Source organism: Sinocyclocheilus anshuiensis, unplaced genomic scaffold, assembly GCF_001515605.1.
Source record: "Sinocyclocheilus anshuiensis isolate Anshui unplaced genomic scaffold, SAMN03320099.WGS_v1.1 scaffold475, whole genome shotgun sequence".
NCBI classification, from domain to species: Eukaryota; Metazoa; Chordata; class Actinopteri; order Cypriniformes; family Cyprinidae; genus Sinocyclocheilus; species Sinocyclocheilus anshuiensis.
This window is the reverse complement of record NW_015549650.1, coordinates 1,804,803-1,822,484: the sequence shown is the minus strand read 5'-3', so window position 1 is coordinate 1,822,484 and position 17,682 is coordinate 1,804,803. Positions and strand designations below refer to the sequence as shown.

The 17,682-nt window shown below is 37.5% G+C and overlaps 1 protein-coding gene across 2 annotated transcripts in view; it reads left to right on the top strand.

The window, feature by feature from the left end:
- Window positions 1–17,682, top strand: part of LOC107660225 (sprouty-related, EVH1 domain-containing protein 2) — a 41,774-nt gene that overhangs the window by 20,804 nt on the left and 3,288 nt on the right. For both annotated transcript variants that reach the window (XM_016449492.1, XM_016449491.1), the window contains exons 2-4: window positions 5,059–5,236; window positions 5,467–5,635; window positions 7,844–7,908. In XM_016449492.1, the coding sequence (XP_016304978.1) occupies window positions 5,059–5,236; window positions 5,467–5,635; window positions 7,844–7,908 (412 nt within the window). The remainder of the gene's footprint in view (window positions 1–5,058; window positions 5,237–5,466; window positions 5,636–7,843; window positions 7,909–17,682) is intronic.

The following is a 17,682-nucleotide window of genomic DNA, read 5'->3' as shown; positions in this document are numbered from 1 at the left end:
TCAGCGTTGCGCATGCGCCGGTGAGTCTCGTGAAAACCAACGTTTGTTAACAGGAGCAAAGGAAGCAAAGTTTCCTTACTGTAGCAAAGGAAAACCAGTCTCCTCTTGGCTTATATTGAAATCCTTTGACATTCTTCTTTACAAATCCTCGTTTTGTACTTCGAATTCTTGACCGTTGTTTTGTTTTGATCTCTCCGCTGCGTTTCCGCATTCGTCACTTCAGAGCGGCGCATGCACAAAGCTGACCTCATACGTCATTCCCCGGAACTGCTTCTGTTTACAACAGTGAGCGCAAGCTAGATTCAAGTGATTATTACGTTTTGAATATAGATATTTTTCTTACAAAAACGCATCGATTCGCTACATAAGGCCTTTGTTCACCCCCCGGAGCCGTGTGAGACACTTTTTTTTATGGATGGGCGATTTTTATTTAAGTTATTTTGGACTGAAACAATGCAACACCCGCTGAGTGCCATTAAACAGCTTGAAAGATCAAAGACAATTTTTTATATAACTCCGACTGGATTCGTCTGAAAGAAGAAAGTCATATACACCTAGGATGCCTCGGGGGTGAGTAAAACGCAGCCTAATTTTTGGGTGAACTAACCCTTTAAAATAATATTTCTTTGCAGTACAACAATAAGGAAAAATGTGTTATATCTTAATTTGATATATATATAATATATCAGTGTTATTACTGTAACTAAAACTATAAATAATAAAATAAAATATGGATATTAGATGAAAAATCTAAACTGAAATTTTAAACTGGCAACTGAAAACTGAAAAGTTTCATTTAAAAATATTATTTAGAATATTTAAGAAAATATTAAATACTATAACAGTATATAAATAATACTAAAATAATGCTGTTCTATTATACATACATTTTTATTATGGTTTTGAGGTGAAATATGACCTTGACATGTTCTTGAAAGATTACAAATGTGTGCTTTGATCGGACAAACTTTCCCTGTGTCTGTTCAGGTATAGGCTGACAGCTTTTGGTCCCCAGAACCCCAGACATCCCCCGGGACATGAAGGACGTGTGGTGTGAATCGCACCGACAGCTGCAGATTAGAGAGGAATCACCAGCCCTCCGCTCGTTCAATTATGAAAAACACCTAGTTTTATTAGGAGTTACATTTGATTTGATTTTAATTAGCCGCTGATATTGAATGACTCTGGCATAGAGACAATCCCCTGGCCTGGCTCTCTTAGTGTAAGTACATTAGACAGTGCTGCTCCCACAGGATTTCCTCCCTCATTAATTCTAATCCCACAGACAGCATTTCTCTGTTTCTTTCCACTAGAGGAGCCACATCTATGTAGGCCCTGGGCCAGTCACTGTGTATAATAATTACAAATGGATGATGGTAATACCCGCTCATATGGCTGCTGCGGTCTATGCCATGGCTCAGTGTTTTGTAGACCACGTCGTATTCTGTTTCATTAGACAGAATCTGGATTGTTCTAGATGCTTTTCAATTCAACATCACATCCCAGAGGAACATTTTATTGCTTAAAGGTTGCTCTACTTTCAGGATATTTAATTGAAGCTTCGGCTTTGTCTCAGATTCAGTCATAACAATAGAAACAAATTATTTAATTGGTGGCATACTGTTTACTTTATGTAAGTATACTAAAATCAATGTACTATATAAGTGTACTATTCCAATACTGATAAGGGCTAAACTTGCCCACGTCTTGGTTAAAAACAGTGTATTTTTTTTGTGTAACAATAATAGACTTTGAGACTTTTTTAGCTTTAATTTATGAAACTACACTTTGAAGTATACTCTCAGTAAACTACTATAAATATTAAATATTATAGTATAAACCTAATATATAATATAAATATTTTTTATTCTGAAATTTAGGGCTGCACAATTAATCTAATTTCTAATCGCAATTACAATTATGGATGCCGCAATCACAATTATGGATGCCACAATTACGTAATCGTTCAAAGCGGCAATTAATCGTTCAAAGTCCACTTATGTTATTCTGCATGCTTAAGATATGTTTTTTTCTTTCTACATGTTATCTTAAGGGATTTTCCATTGTTTTAGTTTTAGTATAATATATAATACCATTCATATTTTAACTTTTTTTATAATTTAAAGAAGAAACCAATCTGATGTATATTTGACATTTGAGGCTTAAAACTATAGAAAAGCACTAAAGGTTTTTCAGTTAGAGTGTTTTCAGCTTGTTTATTTTCATATAAAAATACGGCATGCAGTTGCATCAAACAATGGTATAAACATCATTCAATGTAAATTGTGATAATCGTAATTAATAATCACAATTACAATTTCAAGGGAATAATCGACAATTATGATTTTTGTCATAATCGTGCAGCCCTACTGAAATTACACTTGTGAGTTTTCTTTAGCTGAACGTAACAATCATACTTATAATTTATTTACGCTGTGGAAGAATTGTCAGTAAAATCAACCAAATGTTTATCTGTTTCTGTGTAGATTAATAGAACTGTGTGCAAAAAAGATCAAATTCAGTTCAGGTCAAATTCATGTCAGTATAAGCCAAGTGTACTTAAGTAATTTTGTTAAGTATATCTCTGGCAAGTACATAAAAAAGACTGAAATATACTGTCTTATTTTTAGCTTTAAATATGTATATTAATTGTACAGTTAAATAAACATATATTTTGTAAAGGTAGAGTTATAATAAAATAGATGTGGCAGCATAGTGCAGATCATTAGGTCTGAAAAAGACATTCACACTGAAATCTCTGACTTTTTATTGCAAACTTGGCAATTCTGAGCCAAATTTCCTTCAAGGCAAGTCAGTCGACTTGGCAGCCACACAGTTTTCTGTCTAACCAATAGTCTTGCTAAAGCTCCTGTCTTATTTGAATGGAAAATTCTTCTAAATTATTGGCTAAGTCTGTTTTTCAAAAACGTCAAATCACCAATACTATCTGATAAAAACGGTATAGTTTTGCTTCTATCTAATGTGCATGGGATGCTGCATTTACTGACTGTCTCTTTTAACTGATGGGCGGGACTTCCTTTACTATATTGAGTTGTGGTTTCTCCCAGTCATTTATACTGTTTGAGACATTGTTAAGAACTCTTCTGAAACTCTAGAGGAGACATGCCTGAGATCTAAGAAGTTCATTTGCTCTACATCTCACTGCAGTCTCATGGGAAACAGTTGAGATCTTAAAAAGTGACTGGTTATTTATGAGTCAGAAGTTTGAGGGCTTAATGTAGAGTGTGAGCGTTCACACGTACACGAGGCCCTTTCCTTCCTCTGGCTCATTCTATTGATTTCGTTGCTCTCTGGTCTTGAGAGACGTGCCCTCACCTCCTCACCCGTCCGCTCTCCTTCTCTGGTTAATTATTGAACACACCAGCTCAGGTTACCATATAAGGCTGACTGCTGGCTTTCACAGCATTACAGAGGAAGAACGGTTGAGTTAGTTTGAAAGTAAACCTGGCTCGAGTCTGAGTGCAGATGCCTCTAGGGATGACTTTTTTCAAATTGATTTTAATTTAGCTTTCTTGTCCTCTGGCCATGTGTAACACTGTGTATATTGTGAGTTTCTTACTGACAGGCCGTCTTGTTTGGCCTGAGGTGTTGATGCTTGATTTCCCCATTGCTATGTCTGACATCACTGTGTAGAGCCGCAGATGAATGGAAAATACACAGCTGGATTTAGAGTACAGCTGGCCAGTGTGGCTAAAATATGATATTTTATTAATTGAAATAAAATGTATTTCAATGATAAAATAAAAAGTTTATTTATCGAAATTACACTACTATTCAAAGGTTTTAGGTCAGTAAGTTTTATGTTTTCTTTTGAAAGAAATTAATACGTTTTTTCAGCAAGAAAGCATTAAATTGATCAAAAGTGATAGTAAAACAATTCATAACGTTGCAAACGATTTCTGTTTTAAACAAATACTCTTCTTTTGAACTTTCTATTTGTCAAGGAAACCTGCGAATTAAGTAACTCCACAAAATTATCAAAAAACAAACATTTTCAACATTGATAATAATAATAAATGTTTCTTGAGTATGCAAATCAGTATATTAGAATAATTTCTGAAGATTCATGTTCAAATTCAGCTTTATCATCACAGGAATAAATTACATTTTTAAATTATTTTAAAAGAGAAAACAGTTATTTTAATTTGTAAAAATATTTCACAATAAGAGGTAAAATACAGTAAAAAAAAAAACTAGCTAAAATTAACCAAAGCTTGTTTTGAAGACAGTTTTTCAATTTATGAATAAGGAAGAATGATATTTAATCCAATCAGTTCATTAAAACTGCATTTTCCCAAATGTATGTTTACTAAAACATTTAATGACACATGTTGACTAATGAGAATATTTGTTAGCGTAAAGGAACCATTGTATTTTTGAGTTTTGAATCGATATATATTGAAACAGAAAGTTTGAACTGATTCACTGTGAATCAAACGTAAATGCTACTTTACTATTATGCTACTGAAATTTAAATCGGAGACTATTTTAAAGCGATAGTTCACCTAAAAATAATAATGCCATTATTATTTACTCACCCTCCACTAGTTCCAAACCTGTACGAGTTTCTTTCTTTTGTTGAACACAAAAGAAGATATTTTGAATAATGTTGGTAAGCAAACAGTTGCTGGTAGCAACTGTATTTTTTTTTCTCCATACTATGGAAGTTAATGGCTACCGCCAACTGTTTGGTTACCAACCTTCTTCAAAATATCTTCTTTTCTGTTCAACAGCTGAAAGAAATTCATGTTTGTAACAACATGAGGGTGAGTAAGTGATCACAGAATTTTCATTTTTGTGTGAACTGTCCCTTTAAAAGAGAAAAACGTCACAAAACTAGTCTTTAAGAGACTTTATGGTAATAAATAGCATTAAAATCATCATGATTTTTACAATGTATTTTTTTATCACCAGCAAAATTGTTGCAGATACATAGCAAATGTTAGATATATGGCCCAGCCTTAATTTGGATTATGTTCCACTCAGGTGTCCTTCAGAATTAAACTTTCTCTTTCTCTCTCTCTCTCTGTCTCTCAGTGACAGTTACATTGTGCGCGTCAAAGCGGTGGTCATGACCCGAGATGACTCGAGTGGGGGATGGCTGGCACAGGAAGGTGGGGGCCTCAGCAGGGTGGGTGTCTGTAAGGTGATGCCTGCTGAGCTGACCGGCCACAGCGACTTCCTCATCCACGGCGAGCGCCTCAAAGACAAGCAGGTGTGGCACGAATATTCATAGTCTTCCTCCCCAGGGGCTTTTAGGAAATCAAGCTGATTTACAACCCGGGGAGTTTTGCATGCTGGGTTCTTTTCCAAGACAAATCTGTTTACGAATCCATTTGTTATGTGATTTGCAAGACATTTCTCAGGCAGTGACCTCTAGCAGAGCAGAGCAGCGGCAGGCTGTGGGCTCCGTCTCTGATATGTCTCACTTGTTTTGGCTGGCAGGTGATTTTGGAATGTTTCGTGAGGAAGGATCTGATCTACACCAAGGCCACGCCCACATTTCACCACTGGAAGGTCGACAACAAAAAATGCGGCCTAACGTTCCAGAGCCCCGCCGATGCCCGTGCCTTTGACAGAGGTGTGCGGAAAGCCTTGGAGGACATAACGGAGGGTAAGAACATTGAAAGCAGAAAAACACTACTTTGGATTTAGACAAAACACATGTATCCAGGCTTAAAGGTGCACTAGATTTTTTTCTACATGGATGTGTTGATTACATATACATATCTTTCCACTCCAAAAAAGTTTGTTTTAGACCTAAACACACAGTAAAGTACTTTTAAAGTAACTTTAACACGTTTCTTTAAATTCTGCGCACTCACATAAAATGAAGACTCTATAAGTGGGGTCTCCCCTCATGGTGGCAGCCATCTTGAGATCACATGACCTGCTGACTTACTACTTACTTTAGTATCGCCCTTATTATTCATAGGGTTGGCTATTGAGAACCGGCTCCAAAATTCCAAGAACCGTGGAATCGATACGACACACGCATTTCGACTCTGCTACTCGATTCATGTGTGTGCACTTTAATGTGATTTTAAACCATTCGAAGACAAGAAGATGAGAAAGAGAACTCAATTCGGCACTCACACACTGTTTTCTGTGCTGCGCACACATGCGCAGAAAAAAAGCTGCTTCTTATATAGTGCGTGAAGACTGAGTTTTGTTCTCTTTCACATCTTCTTGCACTTGAAAGGACAAATACAAACAAAATTATGTCAAAATATCCTTGTAAACACAGACAGTTTTGCCTTAAGTTTACATAAACGTAAAGAAAGATGATTCACGCAAGTCAGTATACTGGCTCCATGCATTAGGTCTTAAAGTGACAGCAGCCTAATGGGCCGTTCACACAGAATGTATTTTTGCGTCTAAAAACACGACAAGCAGTGCTCAGATGCTCAGCGCAGAATGCCTCCTCTGTCATGTTGCCGTCAAATAAAACCGTTGCCAAGCCAACTTGCTACTGTAAACAAAAGCTTGCCCCGCCTCCGGGGTCTTCCGACTGGTCCACTGTTTTGGAACTGAGAATGATGAACGGAAATTGAAATTGAAACTTGAAATTCTTTTGAAAAGACTCGGCACTCATGTGCGAGACCCTGCAAGAGACACGAGCGCAGCAATCATACATGACCATCTAGTGCATGTTTACATAGAAAAACAATGGAAAAGTAGCGCATTGGAATGGAAAAACGTGTTCTGTGTGAACGGCCCCTAATAATACTGCTACTTTCTGTCATTAATGTTAATCAAAGAACAAAAGAAAAAGAAAATCACTCAGTGATCTTGACTCAGTAACTTCTGTAACTTTAATAAGGATTAATCTATATTTTATTTATAAAAAAGTAAACTGTGCAGTGTTAATTTACATTTGATTTCACTTTCTGTATCTGAACTTTGTTTAGTTGTATTTATTTGTGCTATTGCTAGTTTGTTTATGTTTTTATTTTAGACTGTTTACTTGTTTTAATGTTTGAAATCTATATTAGTTAGTCTAGTTTATTTGTTGTTGTTATATTTTTGTTAAAACCATAGGCAAAAGTTCCTTGTGTAAGTGTTCTTTAGGCTGCTGATTTTTGTTTTGTAGGCTGTTGAATTTTGTTCATGATATTCAGCTGCAACAGAATGTTTTGCAAAAAGACACAACATAAATATGTTTGATATCTAGATGTTTGATTTAATTATTTTGTACATTATTGGAATCTAAACTAGGAATCGCTAAGAATCGGAATCGATAAGCAGAATCGGAATCGCTAAAATTCAGATGATTTCCAGCCCTAATTATTAGACACTTTTGGTTGGGGAATAAATTAATCATGGCAAGTACGATTTGTATGTCCACAATTGTGTCAGTAACCGAAAACCTGTGTATGTGATGCTGCATCCACACCAGTGGGTGTCACTATAAAGTCTAAGAACACTGTTGTATTAGCTAGCAAAACAATAAAATAACACTACTTGTCCAATACAACAACAACAACAAAAAAATATTTAAAACAAACAGGCATGTTTACAACAGCATACTACCGATCTATTTTACTATTTCAGAAGCATAGTGTTTTTTTTTAGAATGGCAAATGCAAATGCGTATTTTATAGTCTTGAATGTGCTGCAGGACTGTGAATGAACTATAAGCACCTATGTGAACCGTGATGCGCTCTGGGACATCAGGATAGAGTTGTGTTTCATCCATCAATCAATCTTTCACTGTCTCCTTGTCAGTTTCTTTCTCTCTCCAGCCTCAAATACCACCATTAACTGACAGGATATGTGAAGGTCTGTCAGCTCATGCCTCCTGTTGTGTGTTATATTTTAGGTTCCACAACTTCCTCTTCAACACTCCAGAATGAGGCTGAACTTGGGGATGATGATGTGTTCACAGTAAGAGCCTTTGTTTTGTAACCATTTTTTAATGCATCATTATTGCATAAACCACTAACATCATATTGTCCAACATATAATTCTTGCAACAAAAAAAAACATTCCCAGCACACCTGAAAATTAGTAGAAAAAAAGTAAAAAGTTCTCATTTCAGTAGTAGAACAATTGACTGTTTTACTATAATCATGATTTATTTTATTTCATTTATTTTTTTAAAAGTGAGTACAACAAACACTTTCATGGGTAAATACTTCAATAATATAATTGAAGTAACATATTTTAAATATATAAATATTTAATAATATATAAGTTCAGTTTAAACAAATTTGAAATATAATAATAATTATCATTCAATTTCATTATAATTACATTTATTTTCAGCATTACAGCAATGAGAATGATATTTTTTGAATCACAATAATAAGATTTGGGGACAAAAGTGTTAAATGTCCAAAAAAAATTATAATAATAATAATTAATGACCCTAAAACTTGCTTCCTTCTTTTTCAGCTAAATATATTTTCTTATTTCTTTCTTTTGAGTGAAATATTATGGAGCTCCACACATGACATGCAGAGGAAAATAAATGTATTATTTATATGTAGATGTGTGGCTTAATTTTTAAATTTTTTCCCCTTCATTTTCCTCATGTTAATTTTGGTTACATTTACAATTTAACTAGATTGAGGGAGCAAATTACAAATACAACATGACCACAATTTGATGACAACAAAGGGGAATGCATTGGTGTACTGAAAAAAATTTGGTGTTGAAACAATTTTCATTTAGAAATTCTACAAAGAAATGACAAGTAACACATTGAATTAAACATGTTGAGGTAAAAAAAACATTTGTAAAATAGTATTTTCTTGCTCCAATAATCTTTATTTTGTCCATATTTTATGCGTTTTGGGAATGAATATGGCCAGGATATCTTGTTTTTTTTTTTTCACCATATGTTCTTGACGTTTCGTGAGTTTCCCCCAAACATATGGGATGTGTAGTTTCGCGCTATGTGTGCATTAAGGGCATGTACATTTTGAAAGTAATATTTAGTAACTTCCTCTTCCCTTTAGCTTTGATGTCTGTGGGTTTGGGTTGAGTGTGTGCGAAGTGTCCCAGAAAAGACCGAGTCCTTGTGATATTTTTTCCCCGCCGAGGCTGCCGTGGAAGAGACGGGCCTTTGATTTTTGAAGATGGTGGATATGATAGCAGCGCAGGCAGGTTTCCTGTGGCACTTTCTGAGCAGGCCGTGGCTGTGCCGATGCTTGGCTTTTGCCCACTTACTGTCCTTTTGTCACAGTCACAGGAGACCAGGAGCAGCAGGCGAGGTCAGGAGATGACTTCCTGCTCTCCCCAGTAAAACTATCGTTATCAGCTGCTTCCTAGCTAACTGCCATCCTGATTTACTGCCGCCCAGGGTGGAAGGAGGGGGGCACGCACAGGGGGGGAAGCCTCATGGCTCCTCTTTCACTCGCTGTCTGTCTCGCTTTCAGGCCAAAAGGGTAGACTGCTAAGCCAAGGACCCCGAGCTTGAAAGGAAACTTAATCCAACGCTTCTTTCCGTCCTGGAATTTATGCTCTTCTTGTGCTGTTGGGTCCATCCCTGCGTTCGGAAAACAGAACGAGATTTACTGCAGAGCCGTTTCTTTTTAAAACCTACCTGTTTTGCAGGACGCACACACACACACATTCTGTGGCTCGGAAGCGAGCAGATGCACACTTCCACGTGAGGTCGTTGGCACAGTTGTTGGGACGGGGGCTGGTGTTGATGATGACCTTTCCTTATATTGCCGTGTGAGGCAAGTGGCCGCAGACAGCAGAAATGCAGGTCTGGATTTACAGCTCGTGGCGATTATATCGAGGGGAGTTGTTCCTCTGCTGGGTTGAGCATTCCTCCTGATGGTTCCTCGTGAGCTAACCTATACTTAACCTCAGCTCGTTTTAGCTCATTCAGATCAGGGAAAGGACTCGCTCATTTAGCAGGGTGTGTTGCTCTGAGACGCCTGGTTTTGGGATGCATGTCCTCACACAACACCTCAGTCTAGAACTGATCAGAAATGTTATTTTCATATTTTTCCCAGTCATTTCAACCAAACCGCCAAAGTAACCAAGTAATTCAAAACTTTAAAAGAAGTCATTTAGAGATTTTTTTTTTAATTTTATTATGAAAGGAAGAATATTTAATTATTTTATGCATCAATGCATACATATACTGTATATAATACATAGTATTAAATTTATAATACAGCATTAAATGTCATAGAAATTATTGCAGTATTGATTAATTTTATTTTACCAGCAAATAAATAAATAGAAATAAAGAGATAATATGGGAAAAAAAGAATGAAAGAATTAATGTAAATATTGGATGTATTAAACAGAATTAGAATACTTTTACACCTCATGGTTTCATATAAATTATTATTTTTAAAAGCATTATTTTTCTATTTATGTATTGTATAATGCATGCTTGAGAAAGCCAACGCACTGATATTGTATTTTCTTTTGAGACTTGAAAAGTTTCTGATATATTTTTCTAGCTGATCCCACTTTCAGAAGCAGAACTTAGTAAATTTACTAAAGGAAAAGAATATTTGATTATTTTTAATTTTATGCACCAATTTAACTATACATACATACAGTGGGTACGGAAAGTATTCAGACCCCCTTAAATTTTTCACTCTTTGTTATATTGCAGCCATTTGCTAAAATCATTTAAGTTAATTTTTTTTCCTCATTAATGTACACACAGCACCCCATACTGACAGAAAAACACAGAATCGTTGTGGCTGCAATATAACAAAGAGTGAAAAATTTAAGGGGGTCTGAATACTTTCCGTACCCACTGTATATAATACATAGTATTAAATTTATAATACATCATTAAATGTCATAGAAATTATTGCAGTATTTATTCATTTTATTTCACCAAAAGAAAAGAAAATGAATGAAAGAATGAAAGAAAGAAAAAAAGAATATGAATATTGAATGCATTAAACAGAATTAGACAAAACATTTTCTGGAAGTTAGGTTTTTATTTTTATTTATTTTTACATCATCATGGTTTCATATGAATTTTTATTTGTAAACACATTTACTTACCTCGGACTTGTGAGCGTCAGCCTGGGATGTTTCCAGCGCGGCTCTCCGCTCTCTCAGCTGGGTCTGCTTCGCCACCAAATTAGACTTTGTCACTTTGTCACATTAGACGACAAAGTATTATATGTGCTTGAATTTTCTTTTGAGACTAAAATTTATGATATATTTTTTCTAACTGATCCCACTCTCAGAAGCGGAATTCCAAAGATGCCAAAATTCTATAGACTGTGTTGATGGACTGTGTAAAGCACCGGTGTGAACGATAACTATAAAGATAACGATATTAGCATCCACACCAGCGAACGATATCGTCTGTTTATTCTAAGCGCACATGCGTCTGCCGCTTTAAATTCTCGAGCTCGTTATAGCAGGATGGATTCTGATTGGCTGTCAATGTTTGTACCGTTCATCAGCTGGAAAAAAAAATCGTTCTGAAAATGATTCCAATGATATTGTTTCTCTGTGCCTTTATCGCTATAGCTGTGGTGTGGACTCTGCTATTCTTTAATATTGAGAACGATTTTTAAGAGATGAGCACTAAGTGATTCACGAGCTCCAGAGGTCATAACGCCGACATAAACCCATCACAGCATCGCCCTACACCATGATACAAGCAGCGCTCACTGATGATGCTCAAAAATGTCATAATGGCTGTGATGAGTCATCAGTTATGAAGAGCAATGAGTGTTTTGTTTGGGATTTTTCAGGCAATCTTGGGTGTAATCATCATTTTACACACAGAATGAAACTGGTCAAATCAGCAAGAAAGAATGATGATGACCGAGGTAGTTTTTGATGGACCTCTAATCTGAACAGTCATCATAATGTTCATTTGTTAGCTTAATAGCAAATAACTTTATGCTGTACTTTGCATGTAAAGGAACACTTTTTTTATAGTGATGCATTGGCAAACACTGAAATGATTTTTCTTGTAGCTTTAAATTTAAAATATTAAAAATATTTGGATCCACTGGTCATGTATTTGCATACATTTCACAGGATGTTTACATGCCTTTCAATTTAGTTCATTCACTACCAAAGAAAACATGTACAGTGAAGATAATACCATGGTACTTGAATATATACTTTGTGTAAACTCTCAGAGAATATGTGCAAAAGTTGTTCCTTTAGGGGTACAACAGCTTGTCACTGGGGCAGTACCCTCATAGGGTCAGCTTTGTACCTTCTTTAGCCCTAAAAGGTTCATAATAGTATTTTAAGACTTTAAAAATAAATAACTAAATATAAAAATGACCAAAACACAACAAAATGACTAAAACATAGTCCTAACACAAAAAAATCTAAAATTATAATAAATGACTTCCTTTTTTCTGTGGAGCACAAAAAGACATATTTAATGTCCGAACCACTAAGACCACTTTTATGTTCATAAAGACATAGTATGACTTATTGTGTAGTCACATATGCTTCATTCATTTTTAGTTTAGTTATTTGTAATTTGAGCTCTTAGTATAATTGCCTTGTTTCAGGCATGTGTCTGATTTACATATTTCAAGAATAGACTCTTTACTGTACACTTTAATAGAGTAAGGTAGAGTCCTGGCTATTTTGGTTGTGTAGTGTGTGTCAAGGAAAATATATAAATGACAAAAAACAACTTCCTGTGCAGCAGTCAGGCAGGATAAGGCTTTGCTGTATAGAGAGCTCCCAACCAGGGCCCTGGAGGATGCTCAGAGGAAGTGGGATGTGGAAGACTAACAGTTCTGGGAAGAGGGGAAAAAAATAAGGTGGAAAGAATCAATGCTCCTTTATGCAAGAGGTAGAGAAGCTCTCTACCTCTGGTCCTTAGCAGCACTGGGCATCTGTGTGTGGAGTATGTGTACGCAAAGGCTTGCAGCACTAATCACAGCAGTGGAAAAGGTACCGGTGCCCTTCCACCCTCCGGGCCGCCTGCCTCAGTCTCAAGGTGGCTGATTACAGGCAATTTGACTTGGAACTCAATTAGTTCCAGCACATTTTTCACTCCTTGGATTGTCTTATTGAGGAATTATAGCTGAAAACACCATAAAAACATTGTTGTCAGTGGTTTGGAGCCCTATAGAGAATTAAAAAGCCCTTTCCAGATAGCATCAGTCATGCATGTAGCACGTAGTAAGCACACGCTTACTGTATAGCCAGGTGTTTGGTGCGATCAAATCTGATTGCTTGTGGTTGGCCTGAGCAGCAGGAAAGCTTTTGATGGACAGCAAACCCCGCTATGATCAGACCTATAATGCAAACTGGTAACCTGTAAAGCATACAGCGGCACGTTCTTCTGGCTCGGCAAACAGCTATCCGAAGACCCTAAAGCTTCTGATATACTCCTGCCGTGGCTCTTTTTTGTTCTTCACGGTTTGGAACAAAACGAAATTGATAATTGTCTGTTCTTCAGCGAGAACTGGAGGTGAGATTTATATGCCAATTTTAATATCTGTTAACAGTAGTATGCTAGCTAACGTTAGCCACAAGGGCTAAAAGGTTTACCGTTGCTTAGCCACACCATCAGCACGTTAGTTTATAGCGCTAGCAGCTTTCTACACTCAACCGACATGTTCAAAACTGAGGGGATTTCTCCCCAGCTCTTCTCTTTGTCTGTACAGTTGTGGTACATATACTTTATACAGGCAGTCGCGTTTCGCGGTCGCCATTTCAAAACTTCTCTCATTAATCTCTGTCTCCTTGTAGACTTGTCTCTCACTAGCTACTGTGAAAGTACTGATGTAATCATAGTCGTAATCATTCTGATTTAAAAATCGTAAATATATCAAACATGTTTGATATTATCGAGGCGGCCTCAATGTGTCTGTGAGCAGATCGGGAGGTTTAAGATTCAATCTGAAAACGCCTCACATCACCAGATAATCTGGACCAAACATCGGAACCGGCCGAGGTCCTGGACAAGATTTTTGAGATCAAGTCTTCGACCTTAGCATAGTCGAACGCATAGCCTTTCAAAGTGTACTTCATGTGATAGGATATGCACACACAAAAAAAACTAAAAAACTTGCACAGAAGAAAGACACCCTAGTGTTCATGCAAAGACTGAAGTATATAGTGGACTTAAAAGTAAAGCAACAGGCAAAAAAAATAAATAAAAACATTAAAGAAGGGACCCGAAGCTTCTAGAGGCCAGAAAATCTTAGACACTTGGGAGTGGGCTCACAACAACCCAGAAAACACTAGCAACATACTAAAAACACTCAGAACTTCTTATCAACCTTCTTTCAATATCCAGGCAACCTTCCTCTGACCTCTGTATTCAGTTTTGGACTATGTATGGGTCTGGTTTTGACTTCTATTTCTTGTGCTCTTCATGCTGGTTCTCTCTCAGCAGGTCCTATGGGGCCACATTAAGCTATGTCCGATTATAGCCGGTTTATTGCTCAGACAGTTTCGTGCCACAGGGTGGCCAGCCTAGGACTTAATGAAGGGGGGCCCATTTGTGAAATTACCCGAAAGATTTCAGATCCCCAAAGCTTTTGCTCCCCCCCTCATTATCTCTCCGCGCTCCCCCACTGCGCCACTGATTGCGCGTCATTAACAGGCCGGCATCGGCTCTGCTGCTGGGAAGGTATGCCTTTGAATCAGAGTTGGGCCACATGTGCCTTTGAACTCTCTTGTTATCTGTGCTACGCCACACATTTTAGAGCTTTTCGATAAGACAGCTGATTTTGTGGTGGGGGTTGGCGATTTACTTGAGGGTGCCATTTTTGGTACTTATTAGCTCTGTTTCAAAATCTAGTGAGCTGCCTACCAAGTCAGCATTTTACAGCATCATAGACATGTTTTGTCATGAAAGCAGATTGAAAAAGAATGTTGCATGATTATGTTGCCTACTAAAGGCCAAAGTATACTTTGGTTTTTACGTGTATGTGAGGGTCCACGTACAGACACAAATTTCACTATCAGAATAGTATGTGCGTACTGTACGTAGGCCTGTCGCGATAATTAAATAACCGTCTAATCGCAATTACGGTATTGGCCAATTCTTAGAATTTGGAATACTCTATGAAATCTTACACTGCAAAATAATAACTCGAAAAGATTAAAAGATAACATCATAATTATTTACTGAACCCTTAAATTAATCAATTATATAATGAAAGCCATAAAAACAGACAATTAATCGTGATAATCGGCATAATCGACAAAGCCCTAAAACACAATCGCAATAACCGTGACTATTTTTAGACAATTAATCGTCAGCCAAATTTCATAATTGTGACAGCCCTAACTGTACACACACCATCTGATTTTTGTGACCGTGCATACTTTGTACGCGCAGGTCGCACATGCGCATTGACTTGGTTTCCACAAGGTGGCAACACTGGCCCGACTGCAACAACAACAGACGGCTGCATTGACAAGCACTTATGTGAGAGGGTTATGAGATAGCAGCAACTTAATTTGCAAACTTAATTTAAGAAGAAATATTGAGCAGATGCTGGACAAAGATGAAGCTTTCTAGGGCATGTGTCGACCGCCTGCCTGTGTTTGCTTACACCTCAAATGGACTATACTTTGAAAGGCTACATATGTTGTATTCAATTCTGGAAAGTATTGTTAAAATATTTCAGTGCAGTTACATTGACTATTTTACCAAATAATCGTGTTATGTATTTTATGCTCATAAGAGTGTCATACCATTAGTTTAGCAACATGCTAACAGGCCATGATATACAAGTCAAAGAATGAACTGGCAGAGCCGAACGTGGAAAATGCAGTATACCTGGGTCTTTAGGTTTAATTTGGTTATGATGCTGCCTCAGAAGGCAGATGCCATTGTAGGCATTAGACAGCAAGGCAGCTCACTAGCTTTTTATATCCATGTTGGCCTCATACTGCTTGAGTACTTTGGCCCAGTGTTTTTTAGACCTGCAGTGTAAACATTTGAAAGGGTCTGTGTTTTTAATTATCTCCAGCAGTCCAGCCCCAGCTATCCTCCTAAACATATTTTTAAGTCACGTCGGCTCAGGCTCTCTTGGCAGTACTTTGAGGGACGCCTGTATTATTTTTGGCCAGCAGTTCTGAGGTCTTTGTATGAACACGAAGGGGAAACCAAGGCCTGGCCAGGCTGGACTGGGACAGAGAGAGAGAGCGAGCCAGGGTGCACGGACACGGCCAGCCACCGGAGACTCCTGTTCCTCTCGCCCAGATGGAGTTTAGCCTCAAACATGGGAAACTCAGTTTGAGTGGCACAACATTATCTGATGCCACTGATCTAATGGTGGATGGATTATTGGATTCTACAGACTCCATGAATTGCTTGATGAAAATGGTTTATCAAGCAGAGTTTAGGTATATCACAGCCCTGTGATGCTATTGCTAGTCAAAAGCAATATCATGTATTTTTATTGTTCATTATTTAAAAAAAACTAAACAAAACAATATAAAATAAAAGTTTCGCAGTCTACAGGCTGAGATGCTGGGATAGGTTCCAGCATCCCCACAATTCTACACAGGACAAGGGGTTTGGAAAATGGATGAATGTAACATACCATAACATAACATATAACATAACATAAAACAAAACAACACAACACATAACATAACATAACATAATATAACATAACATAACATAACATAACATAACATAACATAAAACAAAACAAATCTCTCACACTTTCAGCTGCTCAGGTTGCCGACACCATTATGCATACTTATTTGCTTTTCATCCACATATTTATTTGGCATATTTTATATAAAATCAAACTGAAATACAATCTCTCTCACACTTTTAGCTACAACAAAATAAAGTAAAAATTATTGTAGTATTCCTATTTCTAATGAAATAGGTTTCACATTCTCATACTGAATCTGGATGTCATTTTATTGGATACTGCATATATTTAAGATAAATCGTGAATATTTTTTGTTTATTTTGTATATTTTAGAGAAAGACTTCAATTTCAAATGTGAACATCTGCTAAAAGTGAGTTTTGTCAACCTTTAGGAGTACACTAGCACCTCAAAGCCAACAGACATCCACCAACAACCAACATTTACACTTTTTTTCTGTCGATCGCTCACTACTCCAAGTTTCTTTTAGTGACATTTTGACATATGCTCTTCTAACCACATAAATCTTTTTAAAGCTGGGTGTGTGTGTCTGTGTATTTGTGCTCACACTCCACCTGGCAGTTGGTTGTTGAAGGCATCCGCTTCAGCCAAAGGAAGGATCACATCCAGACTCTCAGCCACTAATCACTTCCCATCTGCCCTGCCTGCCTGTCTGTCTGTCTGTCTGTCTGTGTCTGTCTGCCTGTATGTCTGCCTGCGTGTCTGTCTGTCTGCCTGCCTGCCTGTCTATCTGTCTGTCTGTATGTCTGCCTGTGTGTCTGTCTGTCTGTCTGCCTGTCTGTCTGTATGTCTGCCTGCGTGTCTGTGTCTGCCTGCGCCTGCCTGTCTATCTGTCTGTCTGTATGTCTGCCTGTGTGTCTGTCTGTCTGTCTGCCTGTCTGTCTGTATGTCTGCCTGCGTGTCTGTCTGTCTGCCTGCCTGCCTGTCTATCTGTCTGTCTGTATGTCTGCCTGTGTGTCTGTCTGTCTGTCTGCCTGTCTGTCTGTATGTCTGCCTGCGTGTCTGTGTCTGCCTGCCTGCCTGTCTATCTGTCTGCCTGCCTGCCTGTCTGTCTGTCTGTCTGTCTGTCTGTCTGTCTGTCTGCCTGCCTGT